The sequence below is a fragment of the Chlorocebus sabaeus genome, chromosome 4 (assembly GCF_047675955.1).
Source record: "Chlorocebus sabaeus isolate Y175 chromosome 4, mChlSab1.0.hap1, whole genome shotgun sequence".
In the NCBI taxonomy this organism is placed as follows: Eukaryota; Metazoa; Chordata; class Mammalia; order Primates; family Cercopithecidae; genus Chlorocebus; species Chlorocebus sabaeus.
In genome coordinates, this window is record NC_132907.1 from 18,428,439 (window position 1) to 18,455,879 (window position 27,441).

A 27,441-nucleotide genomic window follows, 5' to 3' on the forward strand; every position below is an offset into this window, starting at 1 on the left:
CCCGTTGGCCAATCTGTGATAGCCTCTGGTCAGCCCCAGCCTCAGCAAGGACTTGCTGCGGCTGTGAGCATCGGCTTCTTCTCTCCCTATGCCCCCTCTCCCTCAGCCCTGGATCTCTTCAACACTGAAACAAATGATGAGAAAGGAGCCCGTTGCCAGAGCAACAAAAAGATTCTTTAGAAATATACTCAGGCTGTGTTTGTTCTTACACCTTACATTTTGGCAAAAATGTGACTGGATGAAAAATGATCGTAAGCATATTCTTTTGCTATACCTAATTTTAAGATATAAATAGGCCACCGGCTTGTGTAGCCTTCACTGTCTATAAAAAACACAGCACAATTAATCAAAATCTTGTCCGAGTTTAGAAATTGGGTGTGAAAGAATCTGCTACTTCAGTGGAAATCCCAAACTCTGGGCTAACTTAAACAGTAATGAAATATAACTATTGCCTGTTACGTGAATCCAGATAGCAGGATCTGCCTTCAGGGCCTGGCCTAATGGTGGACATCCGGCTGATACTTTCTAAATACTGTGCACGTGTCCTTGATGTTCAGCACTCACGCAGTAATGAGGGGTCAAGCCTCACCTGAATGTGCCTTTGAAACACGGACCAATTTGCCTCACTTTTCTGAGCCATAGTTTTCTCACTTGTAAAATGGGTATAATACTTTATACCTCAGGACTGTTTTGAGGATTAAGTTAGATGCTACATAAAAAGGCTTAAGCATAGTGCTTAACACACAGTAAATAATAAATGGTAGCTATAGAATCATTATCAAAGTATTTCTGCTTTCTTGGCAAGTTTTAGTATATTATATGTTTCCCGGATTTGTTGCATTCTAAGGAACAGGGATATCTTGTAGCTTTTGGAATTGACCTTATTCTGTTCAAATCAAACACAAATACAGTGTGTAGGGTCCTTCCCTGTCCTTAAGAGCCTGCCTGTGTTGGAGCTCAGGGCGCACAGTAGTCCTGTGGCTTTGATGTAACCAGGGGTGTCCTCAGATCATTTTTTTAAAAAGCAGGAGAGAGCAGTCAAATTGACAGGAAAACAAAGAGCTCCTTCATCCCACTCTCCTTCCCCTGACATGCACATTTTCCATTCCTTCGCCTTCTGGAGGCAGCTTCTAGCCATTGAATGTTGATTGCAGGTGGCTTCCCAGAGCCTCCTGGCGGAGTAAACCACAGGCTGATTGGTCTTCAGAGGTGAGAACTTGTCCAAGGACTTGGCAGAGCCAGCAGCACACATTGGTTCACATCCCTTTGGGATTTGTTACAAAAGCCGGTGATCAGCCAGCAGGGTTGGCTTTTTGCCAGCTGTCTTCCTTAGGTCGTGACCTGGATATAATCCATCGTGAAACCATAGAATGCAAAGATCCAGGTTTTCCATGACAACATCAAGCAGTTTGTTTTTGGAAATGCGTGTAGGGTTCTCTTAGAAGTCCATGGAATCCCCAGTGACTCAGGTTTGGGACTGAAGCCATTAAACTGAGCTCAGGATTTGGCTCACTTGTGCTGGCTGGGCCTATTCCACAGGGACCGCCATGAGCATGAGCCACCGGCCAGCTGCCTGCTATCTTCCAGTCTTCCCTTTATGCTGGGCTGGCTCTCACACTCTCTACTCCCTCCAGCCCTCTGTCTGCATGGGTCTCAGTCCAGCAGGACAGCCTGAGCAAGCTGCCCCACCAGTCTGACCAGATAGATTGCCCTGGGGCTGAACCCTGCCTCTGCAGGGCTGCGGTGAAGGGTGTGGTCGTGGGAATGGCACTGGCGGTGAAGGGCCTGGTGTGTGCAGGCTCAGCCTTCTTGGAAGTGAGCGATGATTGAGGGTGAAAGAGGACAACATGAAAAAAAAGCAATAAAAGGAAAATCCGGGACAGACAAGTGGGGATTTTGCCTTTGCCGCTTAATAGAATTGCTTTTGTCATAAATCTGGTGGGTGGAAGTAACGGCGGGCACATGAAATGCTCTGATCGCTCTCCAGGACTTAGTATCTCACTGCTTTTTACACAGGGTAAAAAGTTACCTTAAGCAGCAAGGTTAGGAGCATAGCCCAACCCCATGACTGTTCTCATGCCCTACTTACTCACTCCCAGGCCCAAAAGACAAGGCCAGCCACTGAGAGGAGAGAAATCAGAACAGGGGATCGGGAAGCACAGGGAGAGGGACGGAGATGCCTGGCGCGCACGGAGCCCTGCCTCAGAATTTTACTCCAGAAAAAGTCACTGGGCTTTCTCTGGGGTGGTGTGACCTTGGTTGCCCACCTTCAGAACACCCTCAAAGAGGCATGGGGAGAGTAGAAGGAACAGCCCTTCCTTTTCTTCCTGGTGAGCATAAGGCCCTGAAGACCTCTGGCTGCCAAAGGGAGGCCCTTGGTTTCTGGCTCTCCAGACAGACGATGCTCCACCAGAAGTCAGGTCCAACAGTTCCGTGTCTGAACAGTTTAACCATACCACTGATAGGACACATTTCCTAATTCACCAGCCTTTAGTAGTCCCTTGGTAAAAAGGTAAAACAAATGCAGACATGTTGTGAGAAGGCAGGTCAGAATTCAGTTTCAGTCCTAGGCACTTTTATTGGGTGCCTGCTCTGTGCAGAGACCTGTAGACGCAGGTCTACAACTTCCTGAGTTCTGCTCCCAGGCTGTATTAGAGAGTCATCATTTCATAAACTGTACCATAGAGAAGCAAAAGAAATATAAAATAAATAATGTATAAAGGGAATGAAGAATTCAACCATATCATTAAATTAAAAAATGACTGCTGAAAAGCAAGTGGGCCAAGCAGGTATTAATTTAGTAAATCTAGAGACAGGAACTGGTTTGTTGTTGTTGTTGTTGTTTTGGTTTTTTTTGAGATGGAGTTTCACTCTTATTGCCCAGGCTGGAGTGCAATGGCTTGATTTTGGCTCACTGCAACCTCTGCCTCCCGGGTTCAAACGATTCTCCTGTCTCAGCCTCCTCAGTAGCTGGGATTACAGGCACCTGCCACGATACCTGGCTAATTTTTGGTATTTTTAGTAGAGATGGGATTTCACCATGTTGGCCAGGCTGGTCTCAAACTCCTGACCTCAGGTGATCCACCTGCCTCAGCCTCCCAAAGTGCTGGGATTATAGGCATGAGCCACCGCACCTGGCCAAGATGGGGACCTGTTTTTAAAGAATGAGTTGGAAAGTCTGGAAGTAAATTGCAAACTCTCTTAAAATTCGGATACAGCAGTTGATATGCAAATAAAATGTGAAAGTGGTTTGCCATGGCAACTACTTAATTGTAGACATAAATTATCACAGAGCCATGGATGATCTAGGTTCAAATGACATTAACAAATAATCATTTAAGCATGGCTCTGAATATTTACATGAGCAGTTCTGGCACTCTGTTTTAGGGGCTTAATGCAAAGGTGGTATTCTTTTAAGCTATAAAGCCACTTCAAAAGTAATTTGCATCTGCTATGAAGAACTGTCCTACAGCACAGTCAGCCACATTTATGAGCTCATTTATTGTAGATGGTCTTCCCAGTAGCTTTATTAAATGGCCAGCAACTTTTTTCTTTTAAAGACAGCTAGCAGTACAGATTAAAACTACACATACGGAGAAAGTGAAGCCAATATTGAAATGCTTTAAGAATCAGTACAAATACATGTCCACAACTCTTAAGTAATTTCAACTCAAAATGCAGAGTGGCTGTGTGTTCAGAGTGACAGAGGCCAAGTTCAGGGATCTGGTGTTGAAAAGACAGCGCCTGGTTTGTTGTAGTAGGAATTATTTAACATTATCTGCACCCAAAGACCTCAACGGGCAAGAAATTTACTTGTCCTAGAAATTCCATACCTTAGTAACTATGTTTTTTCAAAGTGCCTTTTACTCTGTTACACATTACATTTTGCAGCTTATTTATTTTAGTAACTTGTTTTGAATTATCAGTGTATTTTGGTTATAGTCAAGCAGGAGCTCTGTCTTTCGTAATCCTGCCTGTCTGATGAATAACTTAGGGAGAATGTATTTCATAAAGTTCTTCCAGTTGCATATAAGCCAGTTAACAAACAGCTTCTCACCCGGAATGTGAAGTAAGGCTTCATCACTCACTGACGGGAAGGAATCATCTGGCTAGATGAGTTTGTTGAGATGTATTTCAACAGTTCTAGAGTTAAGGCTTGAAAAACTGCTAGCGGAAGTAATTTGCTTTTAAACAGGAATTATTGCTGAGAAAGAGGGAGGCTTCAACAATGGAGAAACTGCATCTTTCTTCTAGATTGTTTCTCCACGTATCCTAAGGGCATCAGACAATTTTTAATTGATGGCCATTAATTTCAAGTAATTATAACAGAAACTTCCTTTGGGGACCTTGGTTGTAAGATCTTTTTATGACACCTGTGCTGTGATTGTCTTCTAAAGAATTCTATTTATGTTCATCTGTCATCTTCTCTCCACCCGGAGAGTGTTTTTCTTGCCAACTATAATATCATGGGAGTATTTTTAGTAGAAAATGGATATCCTACTAGATTTCTCTGGGGAAACAGCAAAAGCATTAATGCAAGCTTCTTTGTTTTTAATTGACAACTTGAAAATAACCAGTTCCTTCCCTTTTTCTCTTGCTTGTCTCTGAAAATCTTACTGGTTAAAGCTTCTAATATTATTGATCATGTACTAAAATAACATGTAGATATCTGCTTTCAAAGATGCTGTAGTCATTCACAAAAACCCTTTTATTGCCAGGAAACCCTTTGACTTCCTGTTCCTGATCTGGCCCCTGGAACTAAATGAGTTACTAAATGTCGACATTAAGCCGATTTAGCTTGTCCACAAACTCTTGAAACTTTAAAATGACATGGAGTAAGCCACGTAGGCTCATGCCTGTGGTCCTAGCTACTCGGGCAGGAGGATCACTTGAGTTTGGGACTGTAGTGCAATATGATCACGCCTGTGAATAGCCACTGCATACTAGCCTGGACAACATAGTGAGACCTCGTCTCTTAAAACACAAAATGAGATGCAACAAAAACAAGTTTGGACCTAGACTCCAAAGAGACTCAGAGCCTCCTTACCCTGTATCTTGATACTTACACAGTAAATAAATAGGCTTCTTAGAAAGGTGTCCACATCTTAACACAGGTACCCTCTGCACTCCCCCATCTCTTACCCCGCAGAAGGGCCCTCAGCCAGAAGTTGCTTCCTTTGAACGAGTGCTGGTCCACTCTGTGCTAAGGCTTCTACCATTTCACAGCAAAATCAAGGAAGTTTGGTAAGTGTAGTAACATTTCATCAAGCCGAAGGTATTCGCTTCAAAGAACTGCCCTTTATTTTCCGATTACATCCTTCACCCTTCTTATATTAAAATATTCTTTTATGAAATGATGAGAGGAGACAATAAAGGCTATCTTCAGTGTCCTTATTAGCAAAATAAAAAATGTTGACCTCCCAAAGTTTTTCTGGACTGTCAAGTCCAGGAAGTGTAAGAGGCACTGTTTCAGAATATAAGGAGGCCCCACAAGGGTGCAACGTGTCTTTTCAGTTCTACCTCTGGTGTTCAGAGTGGAACCCACTTCGTGCATAGTAGATGCTCAGTAAATGCATGTTCGCTGACAGAGGTACGTATCTGTGGAACCGCTCATTAGTCTCTTCTAGCCCCAGCTGTAAATTTACAGGCGTTTGGATTTAACGATTGCCATTAAGTCTCAATTCTGACATAGACCCACAGCCCTCCTAGACAGTTATGGCATAAATAACTGATGAGCCATCATTTGAAGAATCACTTCAGAACTGGTCATCACTGAAGTCAAATTCTACTTGGGCTTTGAACAAGTTTTCATTGAAAAATCTGAATGGGCAAAGGTATAGATTAACCAAAAGTGGTCACGATTGGGCAGAAATTCGTGATTCATGTTATAACTCCTACTTTGTTATATTACTTTTATTTAGAAATACTGTTTAAGTGCCCCAGACTCTGAGTGGCTAATGGAAGTTTTGGTACTGAAGATAGCAGCCCATCTGGTATCTGAGGAAGACAAGCAGGCCTGAATACCTTTGCTAATTTCATGTGGGCTTGTAGGGTACAGAACCAGAACTCTTCCTGGGTGGAAGGAAGAGATCTTGCTTCCCCCCAACCCTCTGGTGTTTACAGTTGTTCTAAGCAAGCTTTCACGAGAGCCAGATGCCTGAGATTACGAGCAGCTTCCCCTGCACGCAGACATAGGAATAAGCAGATCCCTCAATGCCATGGGTGTAACTAACACCCCCTGGATCACAGATAGTGGTGCAAGGATTCAGGGGTGAGGAGGCAGTCAGGCAAGACAAAGATCATCAGCTCTGTGAACTGAGAAAGGCTGCTTGGAGGAGGCGAGATGGCTGAACAGTGGCCTGAGCTACTGAAGGAGGGATTTGGGACTGAGATGCTCATTGCTCGATTTTGTCTATTTGGCTACAGATGGCTTTCTTGGATGTGTTTTTATGGATCATTTTGTGGATGGCATTATTTTTCTGAGTGCATCTGTAATTTCAGATGGTTCCCAAGCATACAAGATCTGAGCAAAAACTAAAGTTGTCAGTTGATTATACTGCTTAGATCTTTTTTTTCCCCTTCTGGTCCAGTGGGTTTGTTGCTGTTTGCAGTTTTCTGCTCACACAGGTGTTCCACATTCTGTACAAGGTTCACATCATAGTGAACCTTAAATTGTTCTGACCTGTTCACTAGGCTTCTTTCTAGAAGTTGGTTGGACCAAGGGCAGCCATTCCAAAGTGGCATCTAATGCTTCGGTAAGGTTGGTGACACTCAGATCAAATGGAAGAGATAGTGGAGATGGAATTTCTTTATCTTGCTGTTGTTTTGCAATAGGATTAGCAAGTCAACCTGCTTGACATTAGGCAACCTTTGTTTTGGTGCAGTCTTCCCCCCTCCATAACCCCTCACGGCACTCCTGTGGTTTCTCACTTGATAATGGTTCCTTATCACCTGCTCTCTAATCCTCGTAGATATAACTAAGTCAGCTTTTGAGTGCATATCAGTCTCCCCTCTTCAGTTGGACAGATGTTTTTGTCTTGGAAGTTAGTCTCTGGTCTGCAGTAAAACAGCAGTCTAGGATAAGGCTCAGGAAGTGGACTCTGGAGCTACATTCTCTAATTTTGAGTTCCCTGTCCTGCCGTTAACTGTGTAACCCTACTTAGCCCTTCTGTGCCTCAGTTTCCTCATCTGTCAAATGACATTAATAATATCAACCTCATAGGATTGCTATCAGGACTGCATGAGTTATAGTTAAAGTGCTTAACTAATGTCTAGCACAGAGTGCTCAACAAGGATGAAATGCTGCCATTGTTAGTGTAAATTATCTTTATGATTATTAAAGGGTTCTAATCACCTTTATGAACTTCCAACAAGAGTTAAAGTATCCATTGTGAATGTATATTATAAATTTGGGGGAAGGTGTTTATAGTTTCACCTCCATTTCATCTTTACTTGGAATCTATCATTTTTACTATAGAAGACCTTTCCAGAAGGTTCTTCCAAAGAAGTGATGCTTAGAAAGGAAATGGGCATCAGAAATGGCATGTAAAGCTGGTCGACACTGCCATATGTGTAGAGGACTGCGTAAGAGGCACTGAGTGTAGCTCGGGATAGGGCTGGAGTCATAGAAACTGAGGAATAGGAACACTCCTTACCACTGTCAGCGCGTTTCCAGTGGAATCGCAGTTCAGGCCTCTAGCCTGTCTTGGAACCAGTGCTTTTTATAATGGGACAAGTGCATCTGTGTCACAGTGAGACTTCTGTTGTTTTTTTTTTTTTTTTTACTGGATAGTTTTGCAGATAGTTATCCACTTTTTATTATTTTTACCCATGAAATTCATTCTGAATTGTATCATGTATGTCTCTTTCTTCAGAGGTAGGGTGTCTCTTGTCTTGGTGAGTGAGGATCAGTACTGCAGTGTCTCCAGAGTCCCTGCACATGGGAAATCTGCAGGCTCACACTGTGGTCTTTGGAAGAATGTATCTTAATGGCAAATTCAGTGGCGAAGGAACTGGATGTGGTCTGATACATGAGCCCTCCTCAAAGCACAGCCTTCAGACTGACAGTTTGCCTTGGGATATTGTAAAAGAGAAAATGTCTCCCCTTAACAACAGTTGGTGGCCTACAAATAGCTGTTAGGGGCTGCCAGAATGACTTCCGACTATCAGCATGGAAGATGACTTGGGGAAAGATTAAAAACGTAGACAGAAAAGAGAGGGAAGCACACAGATGAGCGTTAACCACACACAGCAATGTTGCTTATCACTCAGTCCCAGTTGTTGTACACTTGATCGAGACAGATGGCCTGACTTCTAAACATCTACTGGGAACAGGAAAACTCATCCCCCACTCTCAGAGGTTGATCTGCGATGCAGCCAAGAGGAGTGGGCGTTTTCCTGGGCTGCAGAACAGTTCTGCATCCTCTGCCCACAGTGCTGGTACCTTCACAGTGGTGTTTTCCGTTCTCCAGGCTCACACTGCTTCTAAGTACCACCCTGCCTCTTTCACAAGTGGCCGTGGATCACCTCATTCCCCCGCATATCTTTTGTCTTCTCTCACCTGTCCTTTCCCGTCCTTCTCCCACGTGCTGCTCCTCTCCCGGCCAGTGCCTGGCCGGCTCTCACAGGTCAGCCACGGCCTGTCTAGGCAGCTGTCCATGCTGCAGCCAGGCCAGGCTGGAAACAATTTCAGAGATCTGAGCCTAGACTCAGGCTGGTCTCTAGATACCTGAAAGTGTATTACATTTAATCAAGTGACTACTTTTTTCTATGTGATTTCCTAACAACCAGCTATTTTCTGTAGCCAGGAAGGTTTTCAGTGCAGGCAGTTACGCAAAAGACCAGTCCTGTGGTTTGGTCTGCACATGTGTTTCAGTAGTAACTGTGTGGCTGGCGTTCTGTTGGCCAGAAGTGCAAAATGAAGCTTTTCCTCCAGCCATTTCAAAAACTTGTCAAGAACTTTCTACAATGGCTTTGTTTAAAAATGTAATATAATCACATCACCTTATCTTTTCATTCATCCATTCAATCAGTGAATATTTACTAAGCACCTGTTACATGTCAGACCTTGTTCTAGGCAGTTGGGACACAAAGAACAAACTGCACAAAGTTCCCTGTCCTCATGCAGTTTATATTCAAGCTAGTAGGGGCAGACAATAAACAGAGTAAGTAAACTATATAGTATGTTAAAAGGTGGTGTGCAATAGGGTAGAGGAGCCGGGAGAAAGTGTAGCCCGGGTAAGAGAGGCCGGGGTGTGTTGGAATAGTGAGAGGGAATGTTGAAGAGAGGGTAGGATTTATTGAGAAGAGGAGATTTAACCACAGCCTTGAAGGAGATAGAGGACTTAGCCATATGGGTATAGGAGAAAGCACTCAGGCAAAGGGAACAGCTAGAATGAAGGCCCACAGGCTTTGCCGATAGAGTAACGTGGGATTTCTGAGAAAGGAGTCAAAGATGATAGCAAGGTTTCCCACCTGCACATGTCTAAGAATTGAACTCTCATTTGCTGAGATGAGGTGGACAAGGTAAAGAACAGGTTTTGAGTGCGGAATGAAAATCAAGAGTCCTGGTTTGCACATAATTTTCAAGTGCCTTGCTAGACATCCCAGTGGAGGCCAAGCAGGCAGCTGGATATGCACATCTGGAGTTCAAAACTGGAAATGAAAACTCAGCTTGAGGTAGTACTTAAAGCCATGGGGCCAACTGCGATCAGGAGGGGAATGCAGATAGGGAGGAGGAGGAAGGAGTGAACCCTGGGCACCCCCATGTTTAGACCGGAAAGGCAAAGAGGGAACAGGAAAGAACACCAAGAAGGAAAAGCCAGTGAGGCTTCCCATCAGGAGGCAGAGCACTGGCTGATTATCTTAAATTCATATGAGAATAACTATCCTGTCAGAGTTTGCCTTTCTTCTAGTACCATCAGTACTTTATGAAGCTGTGCCCCTGAAGAGCCTGGAATGCTGTCTGAGCTGTGTCAGATGGAATACAGGAAGCAACTTAGTGGCCGGCCGGCCAGCCCTTGGGCATCATGCTGTAGTGAGCTGTGCTGGGTCAGCGAAGGCTGCGGCTCAGACTTAGCTAGATTCCCCAGCTCTCTGAGTCACAGGGCAGACCAACACTAAACACTAGAGGGATTTGTTTTTTATTTTTTTCAGGAAAATGTTATAAGAGAAATTGATGTTTAATAGTTAGATGGTCTTCTGCTGTGTTCCTAAATGGGCCAGTGGCTGGCTATTTGAAAGACACAATATGAACTCTTGACCTAGTTGTGTGATACACCTAGCAGGTTTATCATTGAATGTTAAGGCAAAGTTGTGATGTCTCATTAGAATTAGTATCAATTCTAATTAACCTCTAACCTATAACCAGGTTCCTAAAAAGTGTCACAAAGTGCGCTGGGCATGGGAGATACCAAAGCTTTTCTGCTTCAAGAGTCTGAGTCCCACTACGATACTGTTGTATCATCAGGGTTGAGAGTAATGCCCTCAGTAAACAGCTATTGAATAAATTTTTTAAAGTGAGAAAGAGCTCAAGAGGGACATCCATAGGAGGTGGGAACACAATGAGAACAACCATGTGGCAGGAAGTGGTGACAAACATTTCCCGTGGAGGCCAACATTTGCATTGGAGTGAGGGAGAGCATGCCCAGATGCGTGAGTATCCAAGGGGTCACTGTGAATAACAGGCCCCTGTCCGGGGAAGGGTGATGTGTGTAGTGTGACCAGATTGTTGACTATCACCAGCCTCTGAAACCCTACAGCATTCCACTCCTATAACCCAGCCATGGCCACCCATAAATGGTCTGTGAAGGCAAGCAAATGGCATGCACTCCGTGGACACGCTCGGGAACTTCCTAAGTGGGGCCCACGTTGATCAGAGGTACTTTACATCTGCTGTCAATTGTCTGCTGGGAACTGTCTCCGGAGACGTTCAGATATTTCATAGCTGTGGAATATCTGTTTGATTTCAACTTAGTAAAAGTGCTGAGTGTTGGCGCTCTCAGTGGTGGCTTCTCCACAGATGGCTGGTAGTGGTAACAGGTGACCTTCTTTTGTTTCTGTTCTTAGAATTTCCTTTGCAAGCTGAGGTCTAGTCTTTAATATTTAGTCTGCAAGCCTGTGTGACGGGGAAGTGCGAGTGTGGTGTCTAAAGACTCGCTTCTTCAGACAGTTACTCTATGGAACAAGAGCCAGCCTGTAGTGCTCACTTTTCAGGCAGGAAAAATGGCCTTTTTCTGTACAGATGGTTGGTGACCCAAAAAGACAAGAAACCTTGAGTCCCATCCATTGGCCAGCAGGTAGTGAAGGAGGGTAGCCAGGGGAAGGCTGTGAAACCACCATGGAGCCTTGTCCCACTTCTTCACCAACCGAAAAGCTGTGGTTCAGACTTGGCTCCTCCATTCCTAGCATCCCTCACTGTGAAAGACTGATGTGGTCGCCTTCAGACCCAGTGAAATACTCACTGTGTTCGGCAATATCCAGCTTTCCCCAGACTGGGGGACTGGCAGGACTATGGAAATGCTTTTCTTCCCACCTACGGGATTTCATTAAAAGTATTTGATATCCCATTATTTGATTCCAGGGCAGTATTTTAAAATTTTACCTAAGACATACATTTGTGACTGGTCTGATCACAGTCAGTGCAAAATGTTGCTAGGAAATCAGGACTGTGACTTGGCTTTTCCTGGTATGTTTCCTGCATTTGCATTGGGAACACAGTGATAAAATGTAGCCTCTGCCCTCACAGATCCCCAGTCCGATTATTTGTGTTAAATGCAAACCACATGTTTAGATTCCCCAAAGAAACTCTGAAGATTCCTGCACAGGTAGATAAAACTTCTGTGAGGAAAATATGAAGATGGCAGAGGGGTGTGGCAGGTGCTGCGTTGGGACGGCTGGCGCCCAGCGGATTGGGAGGGCCAGCACCAGCTATCCCAATGCAATACTATGACCATTGGTGAGGTTGTCAAGGCTCTGTCTCCAGCTGGAGGTGGCACCTGTTGGGCTGTCCAAGTGACCGACTGTCAGCTTTTCATTTTTTTCCTCTACAGATAAGGTTGAATCATGTGACCCGCCCATTGCCTGCAGATGCTAATGTCTTCTAAACCCTTGGTACAATGAGGCTGTTAGAACACGGGGCTGAGGATGTCTTTTAAGGTTATGAAGGGCACCATTCTGTCAAGTTGAGCCATGGCAGAGGTGACCAGCCCTCCAGGTGACTTATGGCTTCTTTCCATGGTGGCTGTGTTGTCTTTGGTGGCTGGCCAGTGTCATTCTCCCCACATTTCTTCTTCCTCCTAGCTGTGCTTGCTGCGACCCAGTCTTGAATCAGGTAGAGATGCCAGGCAGAAGAAAACAAATGCCCACAGCCCTAGTCCCTTCCTTTTTCCATTGCCCTTCACAACACACAAACACACCCCCAAAACAACAGTGCAGTGGTGCAAGGTGATGGCAGGGCCCCAGAGACTACCAGAGAGGGTGGCCTCACTTCAGGAACTGCTTTTTTAATAGCTGCAAAGGGAGAGCAGACGGACCATTTTCTGGCTCAGCTGTCATGTGAAACCCAGTCCAAATCATCCTTTACCTTCCATTTGGCCTCTGAACGTAACCTATGACCAAGCTGATAGTCCCTGAGTGTACTCCAAATTGAGTACCAGAAAAACCATTCCAAGTCTCCAGCAAACTTCGTATCTGTTACTGTATTCTCTTGCCTTAGTCTGATACGCCCACTGAAGAAGTTATTGATTTTAATTGTTTTATTAGTATCATCAAGCCCATTTGGAATTCAGGGCACAAGACTGCTTTTAAACCCTGGGGCTCACAGGCCTAGAACAGGATACATCAACCACCCAAGGTCTCCATTTTCTTTCTTGCTGACACATTTCATTCTTATTGACTGGTATCTCAGTTATTTTACTGATTTCCTCCATGGGCACTGTGGTTTAGAAATATTTTATTACAAAGCAAATTACACTGTCAATTTTTATTAAGGGTTTACTGTGTGCCCAGCATTATTCTAAACACGGACATTAGAGCAGTAAACTAAATACACAAAAATCCCTGCCCTCATGGAGCATAAAGTCTAGGATGGAGATGGATAATCATTAAATAGTAGGTTGAGTTGTATGTAATGACAATTCTTGTGGGTAAACATTATCAACTACTGACAGTTTCTTGTGACTGCTAGGATGAAGTCTGTGCCTGAGGGATGCTTGTCAGGGCCCAGGAACTCCTGCTGAGGCTCAGCTCAGAAGCTGCTTTCGGCCTGAGAGCAGTGGAGAACCAGGGCCAGGCTGGTTTGCTTCCCACTGTGGACCTCGATTGGGGAGGACTACATGTGGCATTCACCACAGAGGGACACCTAAGTCACTGATCTTGCTGGGATTCCTTTGGTAGAAGAGGCTTTATCTACATACCCAAAGAAATGATGTGATTTAAAAAAAAATTATTTTTGCTTACCTGAAGGTCCAGTTTTCTCTTAGACACTAGTCCATTTTACAGGTGAGGAATCACAGAGGGCAGGGCCTGGATTCAAACCCTATTCCATGGTCTTAGTTATGTCAATAACAGCTGTGATGGGCGCTGGGAGCAGAGGCCCGCCAGTCAGGGCAGAGTGGATAGTGGCAGCTTCCTCCACTGCTCCATGGAGCCCTGGGCTAAGGTGCTCTTGCACCTGTCAGGACTGGCTGCCCAGGTCGCAGTGTGTGGTTGGCACTTCACACCCACGGGGCAGATATACCTCACCCGCTTGGTATTACTCTCTCACATGGACTTTCCTGTGGGCTTATAAACAGTCAAGCTGAGGCTTTCCACAGGCTCACAAGCATGGCACCCTTATGTGATTTAAACAATAGCAATAGTCTCCCTGCTGTCTTTATTCACGTACTGAGCCAGGAGCAGCCACAAGATTTGAAGATGGCCTGAAGCCCCTCAGCAGTCACACCTGAGGAATTAGAAAAGGGAGCACCTCAAGGCGATGAATACTCCTGGCTGGGCTCAGCACGCCGTGGAAAAAGGGCTGATGCTATCAAAAATAAGGATTGTATTAAGTGATGTAAAACTTGCCTGCTTCCCCAGAGAACCCAAGACAGCCAAATTAAGGTATTTCTTACACCCTACAACTAGCCAGAGCCTGGCACAAGGTGAGCCGGTATGTGACAGCAAACTCCATGCTTTGTCTTCTGTCCCTAACATATTAAAATGCGGGGGCACACCCAAGATGGCCAAATAGAAACAGCTCTAGCCTCCAGCTCCCAGCATGAGCGACACAGAAGACGGGCGATTTCTGCATTTTCAACTGAGGTACCGGGTTCATCTCACTGGGGCGTGTCAGACAGTTGGCGTTGGTCCGTGGGTACAGCCCGACCAGTGAGACCTGAAGCAGGGCGAGGCATTGCCTCACCTGGGAAGCGCAAGGGGGAAGGGAATTCCTTTTCCTAGCCAAAGGAAATTGAGACACACAACACCTGGAAAATTGGGTAACTCCCACCCTAATACTGCACTTTGCCAAGGGTCTTAGCAAATCGCACACTAGGAGATTATATCCCACATCTGGCCCAGAGGGTCGCACGCCCACGGAGCCTCCCTCATTGCTAGCACAGCAGTCTGAGATCTAACTGCAAGGTGGCAGTGAGGCTGGGGGAGGGGCGTCCACCATTGCTGTGGCTTAAGTAGGTAAAGCCGCCAGGAAGCTCGAATTGGGTAGAGCCCACCACAGCTCAAGGAGGCCGGCCTGCCTCTGTAGACTCCTCCTCTGGGGACAGGGCATAGCTAAACAAAAAGCAGCAGAAACCTCGGCAGAGGTAAATGCCGCTGTCGGACAGCTTTGAAGAGAGCAGTGGATCTCCCAACACAGAGGTTGAGATCTGAGAACGGACAGACTGCCTGCTCAAGTGGGTCCCTGAGTAGCCTAACTGGAAGACATCCCCTACTAGGTGCAGACCGATACCTCACACCTCACACAGCGGGGCACACCCCTGAGACGAAGCTTCCAGAGCAAGAATCAGACAGCAACACTAGCTGTTCAGCAATATTCTATCTTCTGCAGCCTCTGCTGCTGATACCCAGGCAAACAGGGTCTGGAGTGGACCACAAGCAAACTCCAACAGACCTACAGCTGAAGGTCCTGACTGTTAGAAGGAAAACTAACAAACAGAAAGGACACACACACCAAAAGAAAGGGCGCACACACCAAAACCCCATCAGTACATCACCATCATCAAAGACCTAAGGCAGATAAAACCACAAAGATGGAGGAAAAGCTGGAAATTCAAAAAATCAGAGTGCATCTCCCCCTCCAAAGGAATGCAGCTCATCACCAGCAACAGAACAAAGCTGGATGGAGAATGACTTTGACGAGTTGAGAGAAGAAGGCTTCAGTCAATCAAACTTCTCAGAGCTAAAGGAGGAACTACGTAACCAGCGCAAAGAAACAAAAAACCTTTAAAAAAAGAATGGATGGATAACTAGAATAATCAATGCAGAGATCTTAAAAGAACTGATAGAGATAAAAACCATAACACGAGAACTACGTGACAAATGCACAAGCTTCAGTAACCAACTCGATCAACTAGAAGAAAGAGTATCAGCGATTGAAGATCAGATGAATGAAATGAAGCAAGAAGAGAAGTGTAGAGAAAAAAGAGTAAAAAGTATGAACAAAGCCTCCAAGCAATGCGGGACTATGTGAAAAGACCAAATCTACATCTGATTGGTGTGCCTGAAAGTGACAGGGAAAATGGAACCAAGCTGGAAAACACTCTGCAGGATATCATCCAGGAGAACTTCCCCAACCTAGTAAGGCAGGCCAACATTCAAATTCAGGAAATACAGAGAAAGCCACAAAGATACTCCTCAAGAAGAGCAACTTCAAGACACATAATTGTCAGATTCACCAAAGTTGAAATGAAGGAAAAAATCTTAAGGGCAGCCAGAGAGAAAGGTCGGGTTACCCACAAAGGGAAGCGCATCAGACTAACAGCAGATCTCTCGGCAGAAATGCTACAAGCCAGAAGAGAGTGGGGGTCAATATTCAACATTGTTAAAGAAAGGAATTTTCAACCCAGAATTTCATATCCAGCCAAACTAAGTTTCATAAGTGAAGGAGAAATAAAATCCTTTACAGATAAGCAAATGCTTAGAGATTTTGTCACCACCAGGCCTGCCCTACATGAGATCCTGAAGGAAGCACTAAACGTGGAAAGGAACAACAGGTACCAGCCACTGCAAAAACATGTCAAAATGTAAAGTCCATCGATGCTAGGAAGAAACTGCATCAACTAGTGAGCAAAATAACCAGTTAATATCATAATGACAGGATCAAGTTCACACATAACAATATTAACCTTAAATGTCAATGGACTAAATGGTCCAATTAAAAGACACAGACTGGCAAATTGGATAAAGAGTCAAGACTCATCAGTTTGCTGTATTCAGGAGACCCACCTCACATGCAGAGACACACAAAGGCTCAAAATAAAGGGATAGAGGAAGATCTACCAAGCAAATGGAAAACAAAAAAAGGCGGGGGTTGCAATCCTAGTCTCTGATAAAACAGACTTTAAATCATCAAAGATCAAGAGAGACAAAGAAGGCCATTACATAATGGTAAAGGGATCAATTCATCAGGAAGAGCTAACTATCCTAAATATATTATATGGACCGAATACAGGAGCACCCAGATCCATAAAGCAAGTACTTAGAGACTTACAAAGAGACGTAGACTCCCATACAATAATAATGGGAGACTTTAACACCCCACTGTCAACATTAGACAGATCAACGAGACAAAGTTAAGAAGGATATCCAGGAATTGAACTCAGCTCTGCACCAAGCGGACCTAATAGACATCTACAGAACTCTCCACCCAAATCAACAGAATATACATTCTTCTCAGCACCACATCACACTTATTCCAAAATTGACCACATAGTTGGAAGTAAAGCACTCCTCAGCAAATGTAAAAGAACAGAAATTATAACAAACTGTCTCTCAGACCACAGTGCAATCAAACTAGGACTCAGGACTAGGAAACTCAATCAAAATTGCTCAACTACATGGAAACTGCACAACCTGCTCCTGAATGACTACTGGGTACATAATGAAATGAAGGCAGAAATAAAGAAAGATGTTCTTTGAAACCAATGAGAACAAAGATACAACATACCAGAATCTCTGGGACACATTTAAAGCAGTGTGTAGAGGGAAATTTACAGCACTAAATGCCCACTAGAGAAAGCAGGAAAGATCTAAAATTGACACCCTAAAATCACAATGAAAAGAACTAGAGAAGCAAGAGCAAACACATTCAAAAGCTAGCAGAAGGCAAGAAATAACTAAGATCAGAGCAGAACTGAAGGAGATAGAGACATAAAAAAAACTCCAAAAAAATCAATGAATCCAGCAGCTGGTTTTTTGAAAAGATCAACAAAATTGATAGACAGCTAGCAAGACTAATAAAGAAGAAAAGAGAGAAGAATCAAATAGACGCCATAAAAAATGATAAAGGGGATATCACCACCGATCCCACAGAAATACAAACTACCATCAGAGAATACTATAAACACCTCTACGCAAATAAACTAGAAAACCTAGAAGAAATGGATAATTTCCTCGACACTTACACTCTCCCAAGACTAAACCAGGAAGAAGTTGAATCCCTGAATAGACCAATAGCAGGCTCTGAAATTGAGGCAATAATTAATAGCCTACCAACCAAAAAAAGTCCAGGACCAGATGGATTCACAGCTGAATTCTACCAGAGGTACAAGGAGGAGTTGGTACCATTCCTTCTGAAACTATTCCAATCAATAGAAAAAGAGGGAATCCTCCCTAACTCATTTTACGAGGCCAACATCATCCTGATACCAAAGCCTGGCAGAGACACAACAAAAAAAGAGAATTTTAGACCAATATCCCTGATGAACATCGATGCAAGAATCCTCAATAAAATACTGGCAAACCGGATTCAGCAGCACATCAAAAAGCTTATCCACCATGATCAAGTTGGATTCATCCCTGGGATGCAAGGCTGGTTCAACATACGCAAATCAATAAACGTAATGCAGCATATAAACAGAACCAAAGACAAAAACCACATGATTATCTCAATAGATGCAGAAAAGGCCTTTGACAAAATTCAACAGCCCTTCATGCTAAAAACGCTCAATAAATTCGGTATTGATGGAACATATCTCAAAATAATAAGAGCTATTTATGACAGACCCACAGCCAATATCACACTGAATGGGCAAAAACTGGAAGCATTCCCTTTGAAAACTGGCACAAGAGAGGGATGCCCTCTCTCACCACTCCTGTTCAACATACTGTTGAAGTTCTGGCCAGGACAATCAGGCAAGAGAAAGAAATAAAGGGTATTCAGGAAAAGAGGAAGTCAAATTGTTGCTGTTTGCAGATGACATGATTGTATATTTAGAAAACCCCATTGTCTCAGCCCAAAATCTCCTTAAGCTGATAAGAAACTTCAGCAAAGTCTCAGGATACAAAATCAATGTGCAAACATCACAAGCATTCTTATACACCAGTAACAGACAAACAGAGAGCCAAATCATGAATGAACTCCCATTCACATTGCTTCAAAGAGAATAAAACACCTAGGAATCCAACTTACAAGGGATGTAAAGGACCTCTTCAAGGAGAACTACAGACCACTGCTCAGTGAAATAAAAGAGGACACAAACAAATGGAAGAACATACCATGCTCATGGATAGGAAGAATCAATATCGTGAAAATGGCCATACTGCCCAAGGAAATTTATAGATTCAATGCTATCCCCATTAAGCTACCAATGAGTTTCTTCACAGAATTGGGAAAAACTGCTTTAAAGTTCATATGGAACCAAAAAAGACCTCACGTTGCCAAGACAATCCTAAGTCAAAAGAACAAAGCTGGAGGCATCACTCCACCTGACTTCAAACTATATTACAAGGCTACAGTAACCAAAACAGCATGGTACTGGTACCAAAACAGAGATATAGACCAATGGAACAGAACAGAGCTCTCAGAAATAATACCACACATCTACAGCCATCTTATCTTTGACAAACCTGACAAAAACAAGAAATGGGGAAAGGATTCCCTATTTAATAAATGGTGCTGTGAAAATTGACTAGCCATAAGTAGAAAGCTGAAACTGGATCCTTTCCTTACTCCCTATATGAAAATTAATTCAAGATGAATTAGAGACTTAAATGTTAGACCTAAAACCATAAAAACCCTAGAAGAAAACCTAGGTAATACCATTCAGGACATAGGCATGGGCAAGGACTTCATGTCTAAAACATCAAAAGCAATGGCAACAAAAGCCAAAATTGACAAATGGGATCTAATTAAACTAAAGAGCTTCTGCACAGCAAAAGAAACTATCATCAGAGTGAACAGGCAACCTACAGAATGGGAGAAAAGTTTTGCAATCTACTCATCTGACAAAGGGCTAATATCCAGAACCTATAAAGAACTCAGATTTACAAGAAAAAAACAACCCCATCAAAAAGTGGGCAAAGGATATGAACAGACACTTCTCAAAAGAAGAGAGCAGACACATGAAAAAATGCTCATCATCACTGGCCATCAGAGAAATGCAAATCAAAACCACAATGAGATACCATCTCACACCAGTTAGAATGGCAATCATTAAAAAATCAGGTAACAACAGGTGCTGGAGAGGATGTGGAGAAATAGGAAGACTTTTACACTGTTGGTGGGACTGTAAACTAGTTCAACTATTGTGGAAAACAGTGTGGCGATTCCTCAAGGATCTAGAACTAGAAATACCATTTGACCCAGCCATCCCACTACTGGGGATATACCCAAAGGATTATAAGTCATGCTGCTGTAAAGACACATGCACACGTATGTTTACTGCGGCACTATTCACAATAGCAAAGACTTGGAATCAACCCAAATGTCCATCAGTGACAGACTGGATTAAGAAAATGTGGCACATATACACCATGGAATACTGTGCAGCCATACAAAAGGATGAGTTCGTGTCTTTTGTAGGGACATGGATGCAGCTGGAAACCATCATTCTCAGCAAACTATCGCGAGAACAGAAAACTAAACACCACATGTTCTCACTCATAGGTGGGAATTGAACAATGAGATCACTTGGACATAGGAAGGGAATCATCACACACCGGGTCCTATTGTGGGGGGTGGGGGAGAGGGATAGCATTAGGAGATATACGTAATGTAAATGATGAGTTAATGGGTGCAGCACACCAACATGTATACATATGTAACAAACCTGCACGTTGTGCACATGTACCCTAGAACTTAAAGTATAATAAAAAATAATAAAATGCATCATTTTACATTTAAGCCACATATAATACAAATGAAACATGCAGTTAATGTTGAACTGGAACAAAACATATGCACACTTGATCTTTTAAAGGAAAGAGCAGCTAATGCTGCTCCAACTCAGGCCTACACTCCGAGCTTTAGGGCAGAGGCTGCAGCACACCCAAAAACACCTTTGCATGCTGGGCTGGGGGACATTGTACAGAAGGCCCAGGGACGGTACACCAGAGTGGCACCTTAGGACCTGGAGGAAGAAAACTATTAACGTCCCCATCATACCTAGTGGGGTACTTCATAGGGAACAAAGTGGGATGCAGACAAGAGTAATTGGGGTTTATCATAGGCCTTAGAAATATTTAAGAATTGGTTAAATCATTTTAGATCTCAGCTGAATAAACTTCTGTTCAGATGGAGAATATTTTTTCAAGAGTACTAAAGTGTAGCCTGGGTGTGTCTTCTCTCCCCAAATCATTATACTTCTCAAAATATGCCCTTAACAAAAGCTGGTCTGCTTCTGTGTGGGAGGGGCCTGCCAAGGGCATGACCTGTGTTCAGGCTGCTCGTCTGTTTCCAGTTTTGTTACAATGGTAGAACAGACTTCATGATTCACAGCCACGTATAAGTGATGGATTAGTCCATTCTACAGGTGAAGAATCATACGTCACTCAGCCCAAAGAGGGCAGAGCCTGGATTCAAACTCTAAAGTCAGAGCTCGTAACTATTAACAGAATCACCTCTTAATTTGGTGAGTCTCTGCTGTGGTCCACCATATTTCTGGTTTGTGTTCTAGCCTCCTGCCCTTGCAGTAGACTATGGGGTCTTTTCTGCTGCTTGATTTCTACCCTTTCATTGCTGGTTCAGGACCTTCCATATTCTGGAGGACCAAGAGTCTGCACTGGCTGCTGCTCATTTCTTAAAGCCTCTCTCCAGCTTCACTTCATCTTCCCAGCACCAATCACATTTCCTTGCTACAACTCATTGCCTCTTGGGTTCCCACCACTCAGATCTGTAGAGGGGGCCATGGGGTTAGAAAGACTTCCTTGTGAATCACCCCTCTTCAGACAGCATCTGAATGGATTCCCTCTACTCCACCCCGGCTACAAAGTCCCTTGAGGCCATCTGAGAAGAACAATGTGATGGGGTGGGGTCACTGAGATCCCAAATGCCCTGGTAGTGACATGCCAAGCTGGACACCATCACAGGATGAAGACCACTATCAAAGTTGTGATGTGTGGGTTGACACACTGTCCCCAGTCTTCCTTCAAGCCTCATACTGCCATAAAGTCAGTCATGTTTTCTTTATGGGGAAGTTGCTGTAAATGACTTAGAAGCTTTGGTGGGATAAACCCAGAGAATTTCAGTCAAGGTAGGTAAAGAAACAGAACTCAGAGTCAAGATTAATTAATAAGTGTAGAATTGATATTCCCAGGTATCTAAAAAATGGGAACTTTGTAATCAAACATTCTTGATTACATAGGTTGAATTTTTCAGAGAAAACATTTTTCCCCTCCACATAGGATAAAGCCCTCTTCCTCCTCTTGCAGTATCTTGCAGGTGAAATAAAGGCCTTTAAAATGTATCTATATATAAATACATATATAAATATATATATATATATTTTCTTCTTTTTTTTTTGAGACAGAGTCTCTTTTGCCAGGCTGGACGATCTCAGCTCACTGCAACCTCCACCTCCCAGGTTCAAGTGCTTCTCTTGCCTCAGCCTTCCGAGTAGCTGGGACTACAGGCATGCCACCACACCCAGCTAATTTTTGTATTTTTAGTGGAGACGGGGTTTCACCATGTTGACCAGGATGGTCTCACTCTCTTGACCTCATGATCCACCCACCTCAGCCTCCCATAGTGCTGGGATTATAGCCATGAGCCACTGCACCTGGCCTAAAGATTTGTTACCAAGAAAGTTTTAAAGTTTTGCTGAGTAAAATCTGGGGGGCCTAGGCTGCTTTTGTCATTTCAGGCCTCTGGCTTTTTTGGGAGGAGCTGTTGTCTTGTGACTGGCAGCCAGGGTGAGGCACCCACTGTAGGCACAGGGCTGATACCTGAGGGTCAGCAAGCAACTCCTTTTGTGCCTCACCCTAGTCCTAGCTCTGGTGGGACTAGGCATGAAAAATAACTCAAGTGATGCATTCTGGTTATATAGTGAGCAGTAATGCTGTGAAGAACAGGAAAATAGGTGTTTAAAATTACAAGGTAGTAGGGTCAGCAGAATGGAAGTAAAGCTTATTAGTGTCTACTTTCTTAAAAGTACACAGACAGAAAGTCCTTACAAAGTTTGCAATTTGTAACAAATCAGGTAAAGACCTGGTCTCCCTCTTGGCCCTTTCTCTTGCATTTAATCAGGCTGACATCAGGTGGTTCTGTGTGAATTTTGCTTATACCAGGAGTTGGCAAACGCTTTCTGCAGAAAGACAGTAAATATTTTAGGTTTTGCAGACCATAGCAAAGCAGTCGTAGGCATCCAAAAATGGCTGCAGCTGTGTTCCAATAAAACTTTACTTGTAAACCTACATTTGGCTTGAGGGCCTTAGTATGCCAACATCTGCCTTAGACCAAAAGAGAAATGCTCAGTGCACCAAAAGCCCTGTGGGAATACATAGTAACAAGTTGGCCACGAATGGTGGAGGCCGAGGTGGGAGGATCACTTGAGCTTAGGAGTTTTGAGACCAGCCTAGGCAACATAGCAAGACCTCATCTCTACTTAAACGAAAACTTAGCCAGGTGTGGTGGTGGGTGCCTGTAATCCCAGCTACTTGGGAGGCTGAGGCAGGAGGATAGCTTGAACCCAGGAGTTCAAGTGCAGTGAGCTACAGTTGCACCACTGCACTCCTGCCTGGGCAACAGACTGAGACTCGGTCTTAAGAAGAAGAAAAGTAACAATTTGCTTTTCTAGAAGAGAAATTTTTAGTGGATTCACATTCCAACATGTAAAAAAGTGGCTGAAAATATTTCTAATAATGTGTTATTTCTTGATCAGGTCACATTAGTTGCATGGAACAGTCCCAACACTTTCTGTTGCAGAATAGATGCCCTTGCCCAAAGCAAGCAAATCAAGTAACAATTACATCAGATCTGGACAGCTGTAGTACCATGGGGATTTTCTAACCTGTTTTCTCTTTTGTTCTGCAGGTCTATTCCTTATCCTTGGTTTGATACTCTACCCTGCTGGCTGGGGTTGCCAGAAGGCCATAGACTACTGTGGACATTATGCATCTGCCTACAAACCTGGAGACTGCTCCTTGGGCTGGGCCTTTTATACCGCCATCGGGGGCACAGTCCTCACTTTCATCTGTGCTGTCTTCTCCGCACAAGCAGAAATTGCAACCTCCAGTGACAAAGTACAGGAAGAAATTGAAGAGGGGAAAAACCTGATCTGCCTCCTTTAGTTTGGAAAAGACATTAATGCTATTTTCTCCCTTGAGTAATCTTGTGAAACAGTTCACAGTTTCATCATTTGAGTCAAGTGGAGAACCAACCTTTACCTACCAAAGCCACGTTCCACAGCCCGAGGCTTAAACAGGACCAGTGAGAGGCCACATCCAGCTACGCAAAGTTACTGGACATGCGGTCTGCAGTGGACATGATAAGGAATGGAACATGAAAATAGTATATAATCCCTGACCTGGAGTTACCAAGTTCTGTCAGACTCCATCTCCCCCAGGTTCAATGAAGGATAATAATCTAAATCATTAGGGCAGCAGTTTCTCTGGTAACGGAAGAGACCATCCGCCAGATTTGCAGGCTGCTTCTGCTCCAACGCTGCTTGTTTGTGAGCATCTCTGCCTCAGAATGGGGTTTTGGGTTGGAGTTTTTGTTTTCCTCTGTTCTTTCAAGGCATCTCAGTTGGAGACGAACAAAAAACTATAAATCTTACTGGGGACAGGATGTGTTTGCTAAAGGGCACAGCAAGATACTGTCTTTTGCTTAGCTGACCAAAGGGGTCAGCAGGGGTGGTGTGGAGTCATGCTGTGGAACTTATTCTAGGCTGAATCCTAGGGTAAGGTGGATCAACTGAACTGTCACTCCAGAGATTTTAGAAATTTGAGTAAAGAAACAATAAGGACCTATACAATCATATGAGAACAAAAATAAATATGAAATCTTGCTAGTGAAGACATATTTTTTCCTCTTCCCAGCAGCCAGGCTAGCACCAGTTCTGGCCCAGTGTCCTCTTCTGGAGAGCACATGTTTTTCTCCTAAGGTTAGGATTGTGCTTTGACTGCCAAAAGGAAACCTCACTCTGTTTCCTCCTTCCAGGGACTGAGGTCTCCAAGCCAGCTGCGGCTCATTCAGATGTTCACTGGGAGGACTTGCCAGAATCTCAGCACTTGGGGGGAGCCCTTTCCTCCCTGTTTGGTGACCGTGCTGTAGTCAGCTCTATTTCCAATCCCGACAGTAGCAGAATGGCATTCTACAACAAAAAGAAGCTAGTTGTGGGAGTTAAGTTTTTGTAGTTACTGGTGTTGATCCTGAAAGCACACTGAGATAACATTAAATTGCTGCACCTGAAGAACTGCAGCTGAGACTTTAATTAATTCCAGGAAAGTACAGAGGACAAAGTTAATTCAAAAAGAGGAGCTAGATCAAGGTCACAGCACTGCCTACACCTGTTTACAAAAAGAATCAAATACCACTATGAATAAGGATTCAGGGGCTTTTAAACTACTTTCCTAATTACCAATATCACTGATTCAGGAAGACAGTATCTCAGAATGACCAGAGCATCGCAGAAACAAGCTACTCTGACATTATGGGAGCTTCAAAATTGTATCATGATACAGAAATACTCCTTAGCACTTTAAGAGATTTCTGGAAGGGGAAAAAGTGTAGGTCTTTGGGTTCATTAATCTGCTCGCTTGAGGACTTTGTTTTGAAAAAGTACCTTCTGTGGACAAGGTATTGTGTGTTAAGTGCTACCAGCTATACAACCCTGGTTCAGATTTTGCAACCTTGCCCCAAGTGAATCATGTTAAAGCTGTCTGAGTCTAAAGCACCATATCGTGGTGCAGAACAGATCATTATACAGAGATGGAATGGGACAACTAAAGTTTTACTGTATTCTGGTTTTGGGCCTATATGAGAAACCATCTTATCTCACAGATAAGGGCTAAGGGCAAAAGGGGTGGGAGGTGTTTGTTAGGCCTTAATGAGTTTCCCATTCCTGAACCAAAATTCAAAGTGAGCGAGATATAAATCCTGTGATTTTGGTGAAGAAAAAAAACGGGTATCTTCATAGCAGCCTAGGAACCATTAACCATATCTCTAACACCACCCAGAAAGAGGCTGGAGGAGCCACTGGACAAAGCTCCTGTCTCTGTGTGTACATTTATAATGTTCTAACCAAGTCTCAAACCTTGGCAATAATTTTCATTAAAAGCAATCCCATTCATCAGACAAATCTTCATGGAAAACACAAAATTTTTCCATAAATTTATCAGAAGACTCACTTTTTTTTTTTTTCTTTCTGGGACAGAGAAACCATTTTCTGACAGTAGGTTTACAGTCTCAGTGTCCTTACAAGTTAAGTCCTAAGCTCAGAGGATCCTCTGAGCATGTCCATCACCTGCTCTTTGGCTAAGGCGGCAGTGTACCTCTAGATCAACCTGGAAACAGTCACAAGGGAGTGTGACTTCTTGGCCATAATAAAGTCACTTGACAGTGTTTATGTTATTAATTTGAACACACAGAAGACAAAAGCACAGGTATGCACACACACACAACCCCAAACCACTAAAAACTACCTAAACACTGAGTAAATAGTAAAAAGGTAATGTTGGGACTTTTAAACCTTGAATTCATTAGCCAGGCTTGGGGTGAAAGGACCATCTAATATCATGCTAGTCTAAACCATACTCTTCCATACAGCTGTTTAAAAACCACTGGGTATGAGGAATATGCTAGAAAGAAATGTTAAAAATAGATTGTTGGCCCACACTTATTTTTCTAATAAATAGGACCATTATTACTACCAGGATAGTCTTATTTATTTTGCCTGAATTTGTGCTTAAAGAAAGTCTCATGACAGGATGGGATGGGCTGCGCTTCTCAGAGAACTCTGAGGCAGAAATATTTGCCTTGGATTCTGTGGATTTTTTAAACCTGTGTGCTGATAATTCAAACTATGTTGCATTAATTGTGTTAGGGTTTTTTATAGGTTTCAAACATCTGTGGTGTAATGATCCTTGTTAAACATATATTCTGTAAAGTGCCATAGTCTTTTTTTATGTGTAGCATATTTAAAAATATATATGTATATTATACATACACAAGTTCGTGTGAAAGATGTGCAATAACAAAGGTGTATGTATGTTTTGTTGTTTTGGAAACTGGACAGGAGTCAAAACAGGAATGTTTCTGTTTTGGCAAAGGAGAGTTCCACATTTTTGCCTTCATGGCTTATTCAGTAACCTATAATTTTAATGCTACACAAATCTTATGTGAAGAAAAGACTGGTATGAAATCATTTTCTCCTGGGTCTAAAATAATCACTAGCATATGTCAAGGTTAAGCCAGCAAGCCAGGCCCAGTTAATGCTAGTCTTTCATGTGAAATGTGAAGCTGCCATGTTGCCTTTTCTCTTAGTAAGATAACTAGTAGCTGGTACATAATCACTGAGGAGCTATTTCTTAACATGCTTTTATAGACCATGCTAATGCTAGACCACTATTTAAGGGCTAATCTCACACCTCCTTAGCTGTAAGAGTCTGGCTTAGAACAGACCTCTCTGTGCAATAACTTGTGGCCACTGGAAATCCCTGGCCGGCATTTGTATTGGGGTTGCAATGACTCCCGAGGGCCAAAAGAGTTAAAGGCACGACTGGGATTTCTTCCGAGACTGTGGTGAAACTCCTTCCAAGGCTGAGGGGGTCATTAGGTGCTTTGGAGGAACTCAGCACCATTTGATATTCAACAGCCACTTGAGCCAAATATAAAATTGTATTTACAGCTGATGGACTCAATTTGAGCCTTCAAACTTGTAGTTATCCTATTATATTGTAAACTAATACATTGTTTGTCTAGCATTGATTCGGTTCCTGTGCATATGTATTTTCACAATGTGCTCCCCTCCCCAGATCTTAATTAAACCAGATTTTGCAAATTCA

General features: G+C 43.4%; 1 protein-coding gene across 4 annotated transcripts in view; it reads left to right on the forward strand.

Moving 5' to 3' along the window:
* Window positions 1–27,441, forward strand: part of LHFPL2 (LHFPL tetraspan subfamily member 2) — a 160,985-nt gene extending 133,544 nt beyond the window's left edge. For all 4 annotated transcript variants that reach the window (XM_037982129.2, XM_037982130.2, XM_037982131.2 and 1 more), the window contains one exon: window positions 23,468–27,441. In XM_037982129.2, coding sequence (XP_037838057.1) covers window positions 23,468–23,724 — 257 coding nt within the window. In that variant the 3' untranslated portion in view covers window positions 23,725–27,441. The remainder of the gene's footprint in view (window positions 1–23,467) is intronic.